Source organism: Phyllostomus hastatus, unplaced genomic scaffold (genome assembly GCF_019186645.2).
Source record: "Phyllostomus hastatus isolate PE091 unplaced genomic scaffold, TTU_PhHast_1.1 phas_scaffold_78, whole genome shotgun sequence".
NCBI lineage: Eukaryota > Metazoa > Chordata > Mammalia > Chiroptera > Phyllostomidae > Phyllostomus > Phyllostomus hastatus.
Genome location: NW_025334041.1, coordinates 58,203,825 through 58,224,247, shown reverse-complemented (window position 1 = coordinate 58,224,247; position 20,423 = coordinate 58,203,825). Strand labels below are relative to the sequence as shown.

General features: G+C 38.5%; 1 protein-coding gene across 1 annotated transcript in view; it reads right to left on the bottom strand.

Moving 5' to 3' along the window:
- Positions 1–20,423, bottom strand: part of HECW1 (HECT, C2 and WW domain containing E3 ubiquitin protein ligase 1) — a 592,628-nt gene that overhangs the window by 18,895 nt on the left and 553,310 nt on the right. The window contains exons 24-25 of the mRNA XM_045827195.1: positions 4,712–4,858; positions 3,503–3,617 (exon numbers count right to left, since the gene is read on the bottom strand). Coding sequence (XP_045683151.1) covers positions 3,503–3,617; positions 4,712–4,858 — 262 coding nt within the window. The remainder of the gene's footprint in view (positions 1–3,502; positions 3,618–4,711; positions 4,859–20,423) is intronic.

Sequence of the window (20,423 nt, the reverse complement as noted above, 5' to 3'; positions counted from 1 at the left end):
CTCTTCCAGCAGGTGTATTGATGTTCACTGTTCCCACATTGCAAGTTCTCTGGAGTAGCAAAGTGAAATTTGTCTCACTGTCTCTGTTGCTGGGATGACCCCTGCTTGAGTCTAACTCTGGTCTTTTCTCCACTCCAGGTATTATTTTCTCACCTGTGAGAACAGAAGGAAACAGGAAAAAAAAAAGGAAAGGAAGGAAGGAAGAAGGTGAAAAGAAAAAAAGAGGAAAAGAGAGAGAGAGAGGGAAAGGAAGAAGAAATTTAAAAAGGAAGGAAAAAAGAAGGACTAAAAAGGGAAGAAGGAATGAAAAAAGATAGAAGTAAAGAAAGGAAGAAGGAATTAAAAAAATTAAAATTAAAAAAATAAAAAGGAAGAAGAAGGAATAAAAAGGAAAGAAGGAAGGAAAGAAGGTGAAAAGAAAAAAGGAAGAGAGAGAGAGAGAGGGAAAGGAAGAAGGAATTTAAAAAAGAAGGAAGAAAGAAGGACTAAAAAGGGAAGAAGGAAGGAAGAAGGAAGGAAAAAAGATAGAAGTAAAGAAAGGAAGAAGGAATTTTAAAAAAATTAAAAATAAAAAATAAAAAGGAAGAAGAAGGAATAAAAAGGAAAGGAAGGAAGAAAGAAGGAATGAAGGAAAGAAGGAAAGAAGGAGAAAGAAAGAAGAAAGAAAGAAGAAAGAAAGAAAGAAAGAAAGAAAGAAAGAAAGAAAAAGAAAGAAAGAAAGAAAGAAGGAAAGAAAGAAAGAAAAAGGAAGAAAGAGGGAGGAAGGAAGGAAGGAAAGAAATAGAGAAAGAAAGAGAAAGATGGAAAGGAAGAAGGAATTAAAAAAAAAGCCTTATGCTGGCTTTTAAACTGGTCAGGCCAGTTCTGCTGTTCTACTTCCTGGCTGCATCAGGCTGAGGCAGGATTGGTTTTGTGTTTCTCTCTTCCTGAGCTTCACTCTTCGCTGTTTTCCAGCCTCCAGCCCAGTTCCTCAATGTCCTTCTGTGCCCAGCTTAGGCCTTTAGTCCACTATTTGCTCTGTCCTTGAGGTGCACCAATTAGGGGCAACTCACACACCACCTTCTTGCTCTTTGCTATACTGGATGCTAGGGACTCTCAGCACCCCTTCAGGGTAGTTCAGCCCCCCACTGAGTCAAGTTTTTCCAGGGACTGCAGCTCCCCTCAATAGGGCTTTTCCACCTTCCTCCTAGAGAGCCAGTTGGCTCTGCAGGACTCTGGGCACAGGGGACAGGTGGGAGGTGCTCTGTCCCTGGTGTCTCAGGTGTGAGCCTGGACAGGCAGCTGCAGACCTTGGACCGGGTATGCATGTCCCCAGTGCTTTTGGCGTGGTTGCTACTGGGCCACCACCAGGCTGGACCAGGTGCTCACCATCCATTTCTTTGGGAGTGGGTGCGTGCAGGCCTCCCTCAGATGCAGATCTGGTGTGCACTGTCCTGGGGCTGTTGGGGTAGGGGCTCAGGATGCAGGCTGTGGAGAATTCCCCAAACAGCCACAGAGTGCCTCTTTTTTTTTTCTTTTTGAAATATTCCTCCTATTCAAGCCCCCATCCAAACAAGCACCTGGCCTCTCACACAGCGCAGCCTAACTCTCTCCCAAGAATCTTGCATAAGACCCAGTGGGTGCTGGGCCTGGGGCTGCAGCTGCCCTGGTCCCCACACTGGTCCCAGGGACCGTATTGTCCTTAAGCACTCTCCTTACTGTCTGATTTTTCAATGTCCTCTATAACTTTTGGTCTCCAATCTTTATATATTCTGGAATACCATTGACTGTTTGCTCTGTTCCTCAGAAGATAGGCTAGGTATTTCACCCGTGCACTGGGGGAAGTGGACTTTGCTTCCACCTACCTCATCACCATCTCCCAAACCACCCAAATCATCATTTGGTTGTTTTTTAAAGGAGCTCATGATAGAGGACTCCCTTCTAATCCCACCATATACACAAAATCATCTTCTTTGAGTGAAGACCAGCATTTGATGTGGTTGGTGGTAGTTTATTTTATTTGTTCCATGATCTCTTCTTCCATTCCACATTATTGTACAGTATCCACTTTTCATTGCCCACCTCAATTTGTTTTAAAAATGGAACATTTTCATTATGTTTAAGTAGAGAATCATGCAAGAATATGGTCAAGAGGTTTCATCTATTTAACTTATACAGTACCCAAATATCAAAGTGATTTCTATAACTAAGCTGGTGCAAATGATTGCCAATGCTTGATTTGGACATTTTGAGTATATTGGCTACTTCCCACATGATATAACATTGATTGCTCTCAGTTAATGTCTTGATTTGATTTCTATCAATTACAACTGGTATACTCAACTGTGGAGCATTGTCCAGTGAGAAATATCTAGCACAGAATTTTGCAAATCACTTTAGATACATTTGGTAAGTCACAGTACCTTCTCCATAAACTGCACAAGTCTTTATTTGTATTTCAGTTGTATTTTTACCCTTCTTGAAATGATAAAGCATAATATGCCAAAAATGTTGCTTATTTTCTTTCACATTCAATATTAAAATGACTACACAAAAATTCACCAATTTTGATGTTTTTTAAAATGCACACTGATGTGACAGCTGTCACACTATACTTCAACAAAATTGTTTCAAATGAAATTAAAGACAACTCTAAGCACTATTAGAGCCATTTTACAGAAAGAAAAAACAAACAAACAAACACATGTTTTGGCCAACCCAATACTTTATACATGTATTGAAGTTGAACCAAGTTATTGTAGTCTTCAAAAAGCGATAAAATATAAACATGGCCAGTGTGGCTCAGTTAGTTGGAGCATCATTCCATAGACCAAAAGGTCATGGGTTCAATTTCCAGTCAGGGCATGTACTCAGGTTGTAGTTCAACCCCAGTCAGAGTATGTATGTGAAGGCAAATAAGCAATGTTCCTCTCTCTAATCCTCTCTCTAAAAGCAATGTAATATTCTCTTGGTGAGGATAAAAAATAGTGATGAAATATATATATAAATATTATTTTATATTTGTATTATAAATATGTAAGGAATATATATGTACTATATACATATGTATATATGTGTATATATATGTATGAAATGAATCATTATTCAGTCATAAAAAGAAATGAGTACTGAAATATACTATGACATGGACAAATCTTGAAATAGTATGCTAAGTGAAAGAAGCCACACAGAAAGACCACATATTGATAAATGACTATATACATTAAATATCCAGAGTAGGTAAGTCCATAGAGGCAAAATGCCTACTGGTGGTTACTAGGGTCATGGGAGGGAAGAATAAGGAACAACTGCTTAATGAGTATAGATTCCCTTTCAGGGTTGTAAAAATGTTTTAGAACTAGCTAGAGGTGGTGGTTCCACACCATTGTGATTGTACAAAATGTCATTGTATTGCTCACTTTAAAATGGTGGAAGTTTTCATGTCAATGTCACCTCAAAGTATTTTAAAAAGTGATGATTTGCATATGTGAGAGTTTTATCATCACACACCCTGACAGCTCACCTCCCCGGTACTCGGTGTTATTCCGCCAGTCATTTAGGTCAATTTCTGCTGTGCCAGCTATCACCAGCTCTAGTTCCCTGGCATCAAACACGGAGACAAGCCTAGAGTCTATGACCTGAAATACAGATTAGGCTTCAGCATACATGTTTAATCACATTGAAAGTTCTGTTCATTATTATTATTTCTATGGCTTAAGGTAGGAAACAGCATTATTTATAACTTTCCCCCCCAGTGTGCTATTATTGTGACTTTCATGAGTTGGGAACTGAAAAAAGGTCCCACAATTTCATTACCTCTAATACCCCCACCCAGAATGATGGTATGAACAAACCTGACTGGACTTTATAGTCACAATTAAACTTTCAAGTAAAATTTCATTTTAAAGATAAAAAGTCTAAATCACTTTGAATTGACTGAATAGCTATTAGTATTACCATTTCACTTAAAAAGTATCCTTTTTCAAACTATCAAACTATGACTTAGGATTGGGCATTGCAACCAGTGTACTTTTCTTCATTTTCCCCCTTACTTCCTTTGTCCTTTCTTTAAAAATTTGGTAGGACATGCTTTGTTAGTGTTCTGAGCTCTGGCTTTCCATCTCATTGCCATATGCACCAGACACAACTGAACACCTGTAGAAGGTACCCTCTTTAATCAAACCAATCATGGGTAAGCAAGTGACTCATACTGTTATCTACTATGGTAGGGAAAGAAGACCCAAGCCTTGAAAAGACATTTACAGCCTCTTGTTTATAAACTGGAAAAGCTAAAGGATGACAATTTCTTGTGCACAAGAAGGCTAGCAGCTATCATAGTTCTCTTGATTTAAACCTCAACATGTGGCACAAGGTGGCACTATAACAAAATAAAATCTAGCAAAAGTGGACAGTACACTTCAATGACTTGACTTCCTTTATTTTTATTTTACTGAATGAAAAAAATGCACCATGCTAATATCCTGACAGGAGATGTATATTTATACTTGACACACCAGGGCCACATCAACACCAATTTCGTGAGGATATTTTTCAGTTACCACAAGACTTGAGTTTCTCAGAAAACTCTGACCCCTTATTCATCTCCCTCAAGTAGGTCCTCTTTACACTCTGTAGAGTAGAGCTGAACCATTTGCCTTGGTTCTTCCTCTCCCTTTTCCTCACAAGCTGTGTCCAGTGATGAAAGACTTGTTAATTTGGGACTGGGACTTACCTCATAGAAGCCACGCACCAGGGCCTCTGTCTGCTGAACCACACCACGTTCCACTCGCCACTTCACCAGCCTCTCAATGTACTCCTTCTTGTTCTTCTCTGTCACCTGGGTATTGGCTCCTCCAGATTTTAATTCCCTTTCTGTTACCTTATAGAAAAACAGAAAGTTTGTGATGCTTGTTAACGCAGCTCACAATGAGACATAACTATTTTAGGTGGATAAACTACATGCAAAAACGTCCTCTTCACATGAGTTCAGTGTTATTACCTCCTCAGTTCATTTTTTTTTCCTGGAAGTTACTAAAAAGACCCTGGTTGTTCCAGGAAGATATTAAGTACCTTAGAAAAACTGCATTTTTTGTTTGTTTTATAAAAAGGAAATGTTTCCTTAACTCAAGAATCATAATGGAAATAAAAGTAAAATGCCCCTTCTGGTCCCTAAATGAAGCTTAATGTCCCTACACAATAGACACATACTTGACTCCCCAAATCTAACTTACAGAAAATCTTAACAGCCACCAGTTTCCCTGGACATAGAATCACTGGAAGCAAAATAGCACAGGATGGGAAGATGGCTTTTAGAGCCAGGTAAAATAGTGACAAGAATGGCAGCTTGACTTTCAGAAAGGAAACAGAGAATGAATGATACTGTCACTTAGTATTGTGATGCATGTTTATTAGGACAAGTTTGAGTTGTCAAGAAAAGCTACAGTAAGGAGATCCAACATGGCAGCAAATTAGGTACATGTTACACCCACCTCCTTCTAGGACAAAACTGAAATTGCAACTAAAATATAAAACAATCAACCTGAATAACCAAATGAAGACTAGTAAAATAGAAGCTTTATAACCAAAGATTTATAAAAGAAGCCACATGGAGAATGCTCCATAGAGCAGAGCCAGAGCCAGTCACAGAATATGTCATTGGCCTGCACCAGAGTGTCTCTGAAAATGACCCAGATATACCCAGTAGCCAGCTTCAGACAACAAAATATGTGGACACAATTAGTTTCACAAACAGCCTATCCAAAAGAAGACCTTTACAGATGCCAGACACTGCTAAGGCAAATTTCTTCATGTGGTCAGCACGTGCACAGCAGCTCATACACTGTATTCAGGGTCTGTCCTCAGTCAGTCAGACTGATGGTTGGCCCCACACATGAACCAACCAATAGCAATGTAGACTCAATTACAATAGTAAAGCCCACATAACCCACACAAAGGACATTTCTGGAGCACTCAGCTCAGGTGATCAAGAAGACTGTGACACTGGGTCCCACAGTACACCTATTACATAAAGTCATTCTACAAAGACTGGGAGTTATAGCAGATTTACTTAATACATAGAAACAATCACAAAGGTAGCCAAAATGGGGACACAAAGACATATGCTCTCAATGAAATAACAGGGGAAACCTCCAGAAAAAGAGATAAATGAAATGGAGGAAAGCAACTTACCAGATATAGATTTCAAAAGCAATGGTCATACAAATGTTTGGGAATTTAGTGAGAACTTAAACAAGAGAAAGCAAGCATAAAAGGACATAGAAAATCTAAAAAGACCAGTAAGAAATGAATAAAATATTTGAAATAAAGTATATACTAGGAAAGGGCAGATCCAGAAAGAAGTCTAAAGAAGAACACCAACAGCTGGAACAAACTTCACTTTGCTGTCTTTCAGAACTTGTATGCCTTTTTATTTCTCTTCATTCTGTTTACTTAGTTTTATTTTCTTTTGTTTGTTTGTTTTTATTGTTTGATTAGGTTTTTTTATTCTGTCCTTCATACTATCTTACTCTTGGGGGTGGGGGAAGACCACCTGCTGATTGTTAAGCCTGGCCAGCAGGTTTTGCAGATCATCCTGGTTCCTGCAGGAAGATGGGAGCAGGTCTCTGTTTTTCCTTGCCTGTGTTTTGGCAAAGATTAGGGCTCAGTCTGGGATATAATAATCACAGCTGCCCAGTTTTCATCCCATGCCCTAGGAGCACTGTATGGCCCACAATTTCCACTCTTCATAGATGCACCAGGCTGGTGCTGATAAGCCACCTTGCTTTGCACCCTTTTGATCAATCCATGAGGTGCCCTGAGTGGGAACAAATCACACCCACACTCCTATCTCTTGTCTGGGCAACTGCATGTTCAAGGTCCCTGCACAGTGTGCCTCGGTTCCCATTTTGAAAAAGTTTCTTTGGGTGACACTGCTGCTCTGAGACCCTGCTTGGCTTTCCACACACTCCAGCTCTCTCACAAGCCCAGTCTATCTTAGTCATGGCCTACCTTTTCTCCCAGCTCTACATACCACCAGGATCCCTGAAAGGCTCTGGCACAGTTCCCTGCTGGCAACCACTGACTCAGCTTGGGTACACCCCTGGCTGTATGCGCTTGCTGCCTTTTTTTTTCTCCCCAGTGATTTTACTCATTCAGGTCTCTCCTGGCAATGGTCTAGGATTTCCCTGCCATGGGAGGGTAGGGAGCCACTAGGCTGCTATCACTGATCCAGCTCTCCTCCATTGTCCCTGTGGCAGCTGCAGATTCTGGAGCCAGGCCCAGGGCTCTTCCCCTTCAGCATATAACATCTCCTTACTGCTTATTTTGAAGCACACTCTGCACACTATGGCTTACAACCTTCATATTAGCTAAGATTCTGTTGTCTGTTTACTTTGTTTTATAGACGATTGTCTAAGTGTCTCAGCTGGGTGCATGAGCAAGTGGGCTCAGCTCCTACCTACTCTGCCTCTATTTTCCAACCCCTGAATATATTGTTTCCAATTACTGTTTTGTGTTTCTTTTGGTAAATTCCCACAAGTGTAATCAATGGACCAGAAGTAGTTCTGTTTGTAATTTCTTGAGGTAACTCCATACTGCTTTCTAGTGTGCCTGCAGCAATCCGCATTCATAGCAACAGTACATGAGAGTTTCCCTTTCTCCACATTCTAGCCAGCACTTGTTGTTTGTTGATTTTTTGATGATAGCCATGCTCAGAGTTGTGAGGTGATGTCTTATTTTGGTGTCTTAATTTGCATTTCTCTGATGATTAGTGACATTGAACATCTTTTCATTTGTTTATTGGCCATCTGTATGTCCTCTTTGGAGCAGTGTATATTCATGTACTTTGCCCATTTTTCATTGTTATTTTTGGTGTTGAATTTTACAAGTTCATTATAAATTTTGGATATTAACCATTTCTCCGATATATTATTGGTGAATATGTTACAGGCTGCAGCCAAGAGGGGGGCCCCAAATAGGGATTTGGAATGGGGTCCAGAACTCAAGTTGTCTAGGAAATATTAGAAAGACATATAAGATGTTCTCACCCTTTCCCACTTCAGGTGTGAGTTGGGAGAAGGGACAAATGGAGCAGGGCCATTGAGAGCTGTTTTGTATAGCAACAGCTTTGCAGCTACCCTCTGGCATGGTCATTTGACATATCTATAACCTTTAACTGGTTGCATAGATATGTTAAAAAGTTGTGGCCACACTCTGAGCCAGGGAGATGGAAGTAACTTTCCCCCCCAGATGTAACTGGGAGGCAATCCCTGCTAGTTATAGCACCTGTGTGAGAGCTTGGAGATAATTGGTTCTATGCCATGGAGCCATGCCTGCCCAGACTCACGATGGCAGCCCAGTAAAGCTGGAAGGATATAGGAGTGCTGGCAAGTGTAGCCAGTTGTGGGAGGAGTCAGAAATGGGGCCGCAGAAGACTGGTGTGGGGATTTAAACCCAGATGAGGCAGCCATTGGGGGGAAAACCATGCGGCTTTGCCAGAGTGGTGACTCCCACAGCCATAGTGCAGAGAGGACCACAGCCAGCATAGAGAGAGAACCACTCGGTCTTTAGCAGACTGGGGACTCCTGCAGCCCTGTGAGAGAGAATCACCATGCGGCTTTAGCAGAGAACCTCCACTTGGCTTTGGCAGAGTGGTGACCCCCCTCCTCGCAGCCATTGCAGGGGGGAAGAATCATGCAGCTTTGCCAGAGTGGGGACTCCTGCGGCCATTGTACAGAGAGGACCTTGCAGCTGTGGCAGTGCAGAGAGAGGGCAACTTGGCTGTGGCACTTCAGAGAACCATGTGGCTGTGGCAATAGAAAGGAGAGCCCCACAGCTTTAGAAGAGGGAACCACCACCTGGCTTTAGCAGAGATCCCGGCGACACAGCTGATGGTGCTGAGAAGCAACAGAGGTCTACCAGCTGAGATGGATTCCTGGGAAAAATTGGGGGCTGCCTGAGCCATAGACTTCTATTTCTTTTCCTGAGATATGGTACCTCCAGACTGGGAAAAAGGGGGAAGGAAGGACAATGTGTGTTTGTGGGTGTTTTAAGGGACTTCGGGATTTTGATGAAGACATTAGCTCACTACTTTAAGTCTTTACTCATTAAATAAGCATTTCCTTTCCTTTTTACAAATCTCTGGCATTGAGAGATGTCTTTCCTATAAGATAGTGGACAGAACGAACCTGGGGGGTTCCTTTTGATAATACTATATTGCCCTTGGCCCCTTTGTTCTGTAACAAATATGTTCTCCCCTTCAGTGGGTATTCTTTTAATTTTGTTGATGGTTTCCTTTGCTGTGTGAAACATTTTAGTTTGATGTATCCTTTCTGTTTTTTTCTTTTGTTTCCCTGCTGAAAAGATATATCTTAAAAATATTGCTATGAGACGTCTGAGATATTACTGCTTATGTTTATCTTCTAAAATTTTTATAGTTTAGAGTCTAACATTTATTGTATAATCCATTTTTAGTTTATCATTGCGTGTGGTGTAAGATGATCTAGTTTCAGTTTTTTTGCACATATCTGTCCACTTTTCCCAACAATCATTTACTGAATAGACAATCCTAAGTACATTTTAAGTTTTTGCCTCCTTTGTCAAACATTAATTGATATAAAGAAATGGGCATATTTCTGGGCTCTCTATTCTCTTCCATTAATCTACATTTGTTTCTATGCCAGTACCATGCTACTTTGATTGGTATGACCCTGTAGTATTCTCCAGCTTGATATTAGGTAGCATGATTCCTCCATCTTTGTTCTTTCTCAGGATTGCTATTGCTATTCAGGGTGTTTTGTGGCTCCATATAACTTTTTGGAATATTTGTCCTAGTTCTGTGAAATATACCATTGTTATGTTGATAGGAATTGTATAGGATATGTAGATAGCTTTTGGCAGTATAAAGATTACTTTTTGTTATGGAACTGCCTTTTGACCTGGCAACTCCACTGCTAGGATTATATTTTAAGAACCCTGAAACACCAATCTATAAAAACCTATGTGCCCCAATGTTCATAGCAGAACAATTTACAATAGCCAAGTGTTGGAAGCAACCTAGGTGCTCATCAGTAAATGAATGGATCAAAAAACTATGGTACATTTACACAATGGAATTCTACACAGCAGAAAGAAAGAAGAAGCTCCTACCCTTTGTAATAGCATGGATGGAACTGGCGAGCATTATGCTAAGTGTGATAAGCCAGGTGGTGAGGGACAAATCCCATATGATCTCACTTTTAAGTGGAACCTAGTCAACAAAACAAAAAAAACCTAGCAAAATATAACCAGAGACATTGAAATTAAGAACAATCTGACAATAACCATAGGAGAGGTGGGAGGGGAAAATGTGGGGGAAGAGGGGAAGGGTTTTCAGGAACAACTCTAAAGGACACATGGACAAAACCAAGAAGGGGTGGAATCAGGGGAAGGAAGTGGGGATGGCTGGGGTCAGGGGGGAGTGGTGAGGGGTAAATGCAGACAACTGTACTTGAAATAATTTTAAAACATTTTTTGTTTTTTGATAATTTAATATTTTAATTTATTTCTTTTCTTTTTTTATTACTGTTCAAGTAGAATTGTCTCCATTTTCCCCACACTGCTTCCCTTCACCCCCACTCATCCTTCCCTCCCACTCTTGAGGGGGGAGGGGGATAACATGGCAAAGAAAGGAATGGGTCATTAAGGAATGTGTATAAAGGACCAATAGATAAAGACAATGAAGGGGAAGAATTGAATGTTGACATGGGAGTAGGTAGGGGAGAGCAATGGGGGAAAATGGGGACAACTGTAATTACAGAACAATAAAAAATAAAATAAAATATCTGTATTACCCAAAGCACTCTAGAATTCATGCAATTCCTATCAGGATACTAGTGATATGTTCTACAGAACTAGAACAAATATTCCAAATATTTATATTGAATCAAAAAAGACCCCAGGAAGCCTCAGCAATAATGAGACAGGAAAAAGTTGGAGGCATCAGGCAGGTTACCTGATATCAACTTATACTACAAGGCCTTTATAATAAAAACAGTATCATACTGGCAAGAAAACAGACATGTATGCAACAGAAATAAACCCACACCTTTATGGTCAGTTAATATTTGACAAAGGATGCAAGAACATATAATGTGGTAAAGATAGTCTTTTAAATAAATTGTGTAGGAAATATTGGATAAATACATGCAAAAAAATAAACAATCAACTTTTTACACCATGCACAAGAATAAACTGAAAATGGATTAATGACTTAAATGTTAGACTTCAAGGTATAAAAATCTTAGAAGAAAATATAGGCAGTAATATCTCTGGTGTATCTCTGGTATATTTTTTCTCCTGTATCTCATTAGCAAGACAAAGTAAACAAAAAGAACTACATCAAACTTTTAAAAAGTGTTTTTAAAATGTATTTTTATTGCATTTTTACTTAATTGTTCCTCAAGTAGGGTGGTCCCCATTTTCCCCAATCACATCTCACTGCCCCTCCATCCCCACACCCCACCCCCCATACTGACACTCTTTGGCTGTGTCTAGTGTGCTTTATGCATGTTCTTTGATGGTCCTTCCCCTATTTTCCCTCATTATCCCTCCCCACCTTCCCCTCTGGTTACTGTCAGTTTGTTTTAATTTCAATGTCTCTGGTTATATGTTGCTTGCTTCTTGCCTTGTTGATTAGGTCCCACTTATAGGTGAGATCATATGGTATGTGTCTTTCACTGCCTGGCTTATCACTTAGCATAATGCTCTCTAGGACCATCCATGCTATTGCAAAAAGTATGAGCTCCTTCTTTCTTTCTGCTGTGTACTATTCCCTTGTGTAAATGTGCCACAGGTTTTTTTTTTCCACTCATTTACTGATGGGCACTTAGGTACTTCCAGTACTTGACAATTGTAAATTGTGCTGCTATGAACATTGGGGTGCAAAGGTTCTTCTTAGTTTGTGTTTCAAGATTCTTGGGGTGTAATCCCAATAAGGAAATTGCCAGGTCACAAAGGAAGTTTCATTTTTAGATTTTTGAAGAAATTCCATACTGTTTTGCACAGTGGCTACACCAGTCTACATTCCCACAAACAGTGTACTAGGATTCCCTTTTCTCCATAACCTCTCCAGAATTTGTTCTTTGTTCATTTGTTTATGAATGGCCATTCTGACTGGTGTGAAGTGGTATCTCATTGTGGTTTTAATTTGCAACTCTCTAATGGCTAGTGATGCTGAGTATCCTTTCATATATCTCTGGGCCCTCTGTATGTTCTCCTTGGAGAAGTGCCTGTTCAGGTCCTTTGCCCATTTTTTAATTGGGTTATTTGTTTTCCTGGAATAGTCATGTGATTTCTTTATATATTTTAGAGATCAAATCCTTGTCCGAATTATCATTTGCAAATATATATCCCCATATGGTTGGTGCCCTTTTCATCTTGCTGTCTTCTTGAGTCATGCAGAAGCTTTTTATTTTGATGAATGACCATTTGTTTAGTCTTTATGTCCCCTGTTCTAGGGGACATATCTGTGAAAATATGGAGTGTGGAATATCTGAGATTTTCCTGCCTATGTTCTTTTCTAGGACTTTTATGGTGCTGTGCTTTATATTTAAATCTTGTATCCATCTAGAGTTTATTTTTGTGAGTGGTGTAAGTTGGTGGTAGAGTTTCATTTCTTTGCATGCAGCTGTCCAGATCTCCCAACACCATTTGTTGAAGAGATTATTTTTACTGTATTTTATGTTGCTGCCCCCTTTTGTTGAATATTAATTGACCATAGAGACTTTGGGTTATTTCTGGGATCTCTATTCTGTTCCATTGATATATGTGTCTGTTCTTATGACAATACCAAATTGTCTTTATTACATTGGCCTTGTAATCAGGCATTGTCATCCCTCCTACATTGTCCTTCTTGCCCAAAATTGCTGTGGCTATTCATGGTCATTTATGGTACCATATAAATATTTGAAATGTTTGTTCTGTATCTGTGCAATATGTCATTGGTATTTTAATAGGGATTCCATTGAATCTATAAATTGCTTTGGATAATGAGAACAATTTGATGTTAATTCTTCTAATCCATGAACATGATATATGCTCCCATTTGTTTGTGTCTTCCTTAATTTCTTTCTTCAGCATTGTGTAGTTTTCTGAGTACAGGTCTTTCAACTCCTTGGTAAAGTTTATTCCTAGGTACTTTATTTTTCTTGTTATTATAATAAATGGAATTTTTTTCCTGATTTCTGTTTCTGATATTTAATTGTTGGTGTACGAAAATGCTCTTGGTTTCTGAATATTTACTTTGTATCCCACTGTTTTGCCAAATTTACTTATTAGATTGAGTAGTTTTGTGATGTGGTTTATAGGGTTTTCGATGCTCACTATGATGTCATCTACAAACAGTCATAGTTTTATTTCCTCTTTTCTAATTTGGATGTCTTTTATTTCTTTGTTTTGTCTGATTGCTATGGCTAGGACTTCCAATACTATGTTGAATAGAGGTGGTAAAACAGGACATCCTTGTCTTGTTCCTGATCTTAGTGGAAAAGTGTTTAGTTTTTACCCATTGAGTATTATGTTAGCTGTAGGTTTCTCATATAGGGCCTTTATTTTGTTGAGGTATGCTCCTTCTACATTCACACGCTGCTGAGAGGTTTTGTCATAAATGGGTGCTGTACATTTTCAAATGCTTTTTCTGCATCTATTCAAATGACCATGTAATTTTTGTCTTTCCTTTTGTTTATGTGATGTATTATGTTTATTGATTTGAGAATATTGTACCTTCCTTGCATTACTAGGATGAATCCCACTCGGTTGTGTTTTATAATCTTTTAATATATTGCTGTAACTGATTTGTCAATATTTTGTTGAGGATTTAAGCTTCTACATTCATTAGCAATATTGGCCTGTAGTTTTTTTCTTTCTTGTGTCTCTATCTGGTTTTGGGATCAGGATGATGCTGGTTTCATAAAGAGTCTTGGATTTTTAGGAATAATCTGAAAATGATAGGGGCTAGCTGTTTTTTAAATGTTTTGTAAAATTCTCCTGTGAAACCATCTTGCCCAGGGCTTTTGTATGCTGCAAGTTTTTTAATTACTCTTTCTATTTCACCAGCTGTTATCAGTTTGTTCAGGCTTTCTGTTTCTTTTTCATTCATGTTTGGGAAATTATATTTTTCTATAAATTTATCCATGCTACCTAGGTTTTCAAATTTCTTGGTATATAGTTGTTCATAGTAATTTCATACAATCCTTGGTATTTGTTTGGTATCTGATTACAATCTCTTCTCTTTTATTTCTGATTTTGTTTACTTGGTTTCTCATATTTCCTGGATGATTGTGGTTAAAAGCACATGGAGTTTGCTAATATTTTCAATGAATCAGGTCTTGGATTTATTGATCCTCTCAATTGTTCTTTTAGTCTCTATGTTGTTTAATTCTGTTTTGATCTTGGTTATTTCCTTCCTTTTACTTGCTTTGGGTTTTGTGGTTGTTAATCCAGTTCTTGTAACTATAGGGTTAGGTTGTTTATTTGAAATATTTCTATGTTTTTTAAGTAGGCTTGCATGGCTATGAACTTCCCTCTCAGGAATGCCTTTGCTGTGTGCCATAAATTTTGGACTGTTGTATGTTCATTTTAATTTGTTTCCAGAAAGCTTTTTATTTCTTCCTTAATCTCATTATCAGCCCACTTATTCTTTTATAGCATGCTATTCAATCTCCTTGAATTTGAGTGTTTTTGAGGTTTTTTTTCCTTTAGTTTGGTGTCTAGTTTCAGGCCCTTGTGTTCAGAGAAAATGCTTGATCCAATTTCAATTCTGAATTTGTTGAGAGTTGTTTTCTGTCCTATAATGTGGTCTATCTTTGAAAATGATCTATGTACATTTGAAAATAATGTGTACTTTGCTTCTTTAGGATGAAAGCATATATATATACATATATATATATATATACAATTAGTATATAAAATTAGTTAAGTCCATTTGATCTAAGACATTGTTCAAAGCTGCAATATTCTTGTTGATATTTTGTTTGGAAGATCTATACATTTTTGAAAGTAGGGCATTAAAATCCCTTAGAGTATATGTGTTGTTGTCTATATCTTTCTTGAAGTCCTCCAAGATTTTCCTTATATGTTTGGGTCCTCCTATGTTGGGTGCACATGTGTTTACAATGTTTATGTCTTCTTGATGGATTCTTCACTTGAGTATTATGAAGTGTCCTTCAGTGTCTCTTTTTATGGCTTTTTTTTTGAAGTCTATTTTGTCTGATATAAGTATTGCTACCCAACTTCCCAACTTTTTCCCCCTGTCCATTTGTTTGGAATATTTTCCCCCAACAATTCACTTTCAATCTGTGTAGTTTTTTGTTTTTTTGTTTTTCCTGAGGTTGGTCTCGTATAGGCAGCATATGTGTGGGTCATGTTTTCTTACCCATTCAGCTTCCCAATGTCTTTTTATTGGAGCATTTAATCCATTAATATTTAAAGTTATTACTCTAGGTACTGATTCATTTTATCCCCTTTGTATCTGTGTTCCTCTCTCTCTCACTCTTTTCCTTTTTTTTATAGTAGTTCCTTTAGCATACCTTTCAGTCCTGGTATAGTGGAGGTGCATTTTCAGCCTTGTTTTTTTTATGGGAAACTCCTTATTTTGCCTTCCATTTTAATTGAGAGCCTTGTCTGGTAGAATAGTCTTGGTTGTAGGCCTTTACTTTTCATTACTTGGAATATTTCTTGCCATTCCCTTCTGGGTTTTAGTGTTTCCATTGGGAAATCAGCTGCTAGCCTAATTACAGCTCCCTTGTATGGTACTTCTTGCCTTTCTCTTGATGCTTTTAAGAATCCTTCTTTGTCTTTAAAACTTGGCATTTTTTAATGATATGTTGGAATAGGCCTCTTTGGGTTCATCTTGATTGGGACCATCTGTGCATCCTGAACTTGTGTGGTTTTTCCTTCTCCTGGTTCAGAAAGTTTTCTGTCATTATTTTTTTCAAACAGGATTTCTATCCCTTGTTCTTTTTCTTGTCCTTATGGTATTCCTTTGATTAAAATGTTTTGTTTCATGTTGTCTTGCAGCTCCTTTATCTATATTCATGTTTTTTTAGTCTTTTCCATGCTACTGCTCTACTTGGGTATTTGTTTCTATGTTGTCTTCCAGCTCACTAATTTGGTCCTCTGCTTCATCCAGACTGCTTGTAATTCCTTGTAGTGTGTTTCTCATTTCAGAAATTGCATTCTTCATTTCTTCCTGGTTCTTGCTTATAGTTTATTTTTCCTTTTTCATACTTCTCTAGTTCTCATTCAGTTCCTTGTAGTTGTCTGTGAGTTCTTTGAGCATCATTATAACCATCCTTCTGAATTCTATATCTGATAGTTTGCTGTCTCCATTTCATGAAAATCTTTTAGTGGGGTGTCTTCCATTCCTTTTGATTGTAGATTCTTTATTTTTCTCCCCTCTTGAGTAACTTTTTTTCTGTTATATTCAATACTCTGCTTTGTAGCTCTGTTCATACAGTGAACTTCTATGGTAGGAGGTCTCTGGGACTCAGTGGTGTGGTCTCTTTGATTTCCTTGTCTGGATGTTCTAGGGTTTTCCTTTTTTTTCTGTTTGAGGTGTCTCTCTTGTTGTACTTGTGATTTACCCATTGGTGGCTCCTTTGTTCATGGGTAATCTCCTCCAATGTGTTTACTGGTATTCACAATTCCTACCTTATTTTGTTTGTGATCTGGGGCAGGGCAAAGGCAGAGTAGAATATGATAGCAGGAGAGTATTCTATGGTAGTTAAAGTACCAACAAGTAGAGAACAGATAGGAGATCCTTTGGGGAAGTACAGCAGTAACCCTGATATTTCACCCAGATAACCACTTTTTATAAGAGGAGAAAAAAAGATAAGACTCTTGTTAGAGAGAAAAAGGAATGTGAGCTGACTCCAGAAAAAGCACTTAAGTGAGGTTAGATAGTGATATGTAGTGAGAGTAATGGATAGAAACTTGGTGTAGCATGCAAGAGAATGAAGTTAAATCCAGCATAAATAAAGCTCAGGAAGATAGTAAAATGGACCAAGACCAGGAAAAGGTGCTGTGTGGGAATAGGAACAACAATAATGTTAAAAGTAATATATCATTTGAATTAAAAGAATAAAAAGTAAAAGAACAAGGGTAGTGTGTTTTTGGAATACAAGTAAAGTTAAGGAAGGGAAGTTAACATTTAATGTGAAAGGGAGAACAAAGAAAACAAGTCAAACAATGAAATCAAACAAACAAAATGGAGAAAACTAAATGGAAGGAAGAGAAATAAAAAATGAAAAATAATAATAAAAATAAAAATAAAAAGTAACAATAAAATGTAAATTCTCTAGGATAGGAAAGTGGATTTTATCTCAGTTGTTGGGGTTTGCCTTTGGATCTTTCTTTTTTTTAAGATTTTATTTATTTATTTTTAGAGAGGGAAGGGAGGGAGATAGAGAGAAAGAGAGAAACATCAATGTGCAGTTACTGGGGGTCATGGCCTACAACCCACGCATGTACCCTGACTGGGAATTGAACCTGCGACACTTTGGTTTGCAGCCTGCGCTCAATCCACTGAGCTATGCCAGCTGGGGCTTGGATCTATCTTTAGTCCTTCCACAACCCAGGTTTTATTGTCTTACACTTGTCTTAAACCCACCAAGCAGGTTTGCTGGCCTTCCTGGATGTTGCAGGCAGAGGATGTCTGTTTTCTATTTATTTTCCCTTTCCCATGGTTGTGCATTGTTGGCTTGATCTGGACTCTAATATTCTCAGGTGTTCATCTTCCAGCCCTTAGAGTGCTTCCTGACTCCCATTGTCAATGTGCATCAGGTCATAACTTTTAATGCATCTTGTTGTGCATCCTTTGATTAATCTGTGAGGTGCACTGAGTGGGAGCAACTAGTACCCCTCCTCCCTCTCTGCCGGTCTGGGCACTGTGCATGCACAAAGTCCTTTCAAGGCAGTTTATTTCCCCTGTTAAATTAAGTTTTTCTGGGGACTGCTGCCCCTCTGAGCCCTTGTTGCCCCAATTTGATCAGTCTATGAGGCATCAGGATTTGGAGTAAATTGTGCCCCTTCTCCTCCCTCTTCACTGGCCTGGCAGTGGTCCAGAAGAGTTCCTTAAAAAGCAGTTGCAAGCCTATTTTGAGCAAATTCCCCTTTGTTTCAGCCAATTGATCTTAACAAGTACCCAGCTTTTCACACAGCTTAACTCTCTGGACCACTCTGGAGACTATCTGGGTGAGGATCAGTCATGGCCCAACTCTTCTCCTGTCTCTATGTGTCACCCAATTCCCCAATTTCTCTGTTACTGTCACAGCCAGTGACCACAGTCTCAGAAGGGGAACCCTGCTTCTGTGTATCTCCCACTGCATCTTTATCCCCAGAGACTTCAAGCATCCAGGTTTCTTCTGGTGTGGGACTGGCTTCCCTGCTCTGCTAGAGTGGGGGTACCTGCAAAGTTATAATCACTGATCCTGTTCTGCTCCAAAGCCCCTGCAGCAGCCATGTCCCAGGGCAGGTCCCAGGGGCCTTACCATCAGCCTATGTAATCTCCTTATCATGTGTTTTTAAATGTCTTCTGCAATCTTTGGTTTCCAAACTTCATATAAGTTGGGATTCCATTGGCTGCTCACTCTGTTCTTCAGAAGATCAGCTAGGTGTCCCAGTTTGGTGCACAAGCAAGTGGATTCAGCTCCTACCCACCTTGCCACCATCTTCTCCTACCCAAACTTTTAAAAACTTTTCCACAGCAAAGGAAACCATGAACAAAATAAAAAGATCACACTGAATGGGAGAACTTATTTTCCAATGATACATCTGATAAAGAGTTAATATCCAAATTCATAAAGAACTTATACCATTGAAACTCCCCAAAATTATGCAGTTAAAAATTGGCAAAAGACTTGAATATACATTTCTCCAATGAGGATACACAGATGCCCAATAGACATACGAAAAGATGGTCAATGTCACCAGTCATCAGATAAATGCAAATTAAAGCCACAATTAGATATCACCTCATACTTGACAGAATGGCTACCATCAGTAAATCAACAAAAAGTGTTGGTGATGATGTGGAGAAAATGGAACCCTTATGCACTGTTGGTGGAAGTGCACATTGCTACAGACACTGTGAAAAACAGTATAGAATTTCTTCAAAAATTTATACATGGGACTACTTATGTCCCATGTTTCCATTTCTGGGATATTTTACCAAGAAACTGAAAACACTAGTGGGAAATAGTATATGCACACCTGTGATCACCACAGCATTATTTATAGTAGTCAATATTTAGAAACAGCCCAAGTGCCCACCAGTAGATGAGTGGATAAAGAAGATGTGGTATATTTATAGAATTGCCTACTACTGAGCCAGAAGAAAAGAAGGAAACCTTTTGCCACAGCATGACTGGACCTAAAGAATATTATGCTAATGAAATAAGCTAGAGAAAGGCAAATATCTTATGATTTTACTTACATGTGGAATCGAACAAAATAAGCTAATAAGCAAAATACAAAGAGACTCACAGATACAGAATACAGACTGACAATTGTTAGAGGGAAAGGGTTTGTTGGCTGGGAAAAAAGGTAAATGGTTTAAGAAAAAATCATAGCCATAGATAACAGCATGGTAATTACCAGAGGCAAAATAAGGAGGGGGAAGGTAGAAGAGGGTGATGGGGGAATAAATGGTGATGGAAATAGACTTAATTTGGGTTAGTGAACAAACAATACAATATACAGCTGTATTATAAAACTGTACACATGAAACCTATATAATTTTAACCAATGTCACCACAATAAATTCAACAAAAATTAAAGTAAAATAAATGAAGTAAAAAGAGTTATGATCTGTGCTCTTTTCAAAATCTATAAGGCAGATTACATATTTTGTTTATCAAAAGGGTTGTTATTTGAAGGTATTACACTTCAGTCACATTAAACTTGCTTAAGTGGTTCACCTCTCCAGTTAATGCTATGAGACAATGAGGCACCATGTTAGTTAGTTATTGGTTAACACCTACACACACACATACATATAGACATTTTGTAGACACAGGTACTTAAACAAATAGTCCAAAGAAGTATGATTATTACTTTTTTCTTTTATCACATAGGTGACATATAGTAAATATAAAGATATCAGTAAATTATAATATACTAGTTATCACCCAATATCTTTGGAAATATGGTTTTTAGCTGTTCAGTTAAAGAGTTTATTTCCCATGTTTCAAGATGGAGGTGGAGGTAGATATGCTTCACTTCCTTGCACAACCAAAGGAAAGAAAACAACCAATTCAAAACAAAAAACAACCAGAACTGCCAGAAAATTGAATTGTATGGAAATTTGACAGCAAATATGTTTAAAGGAGAATCATACATTCAGATTGGTAGGAAGGGCAGAGATGGGCAGCTGGGGCTGAGAGGATGCATACCAAGGCCATGGCTAGCAT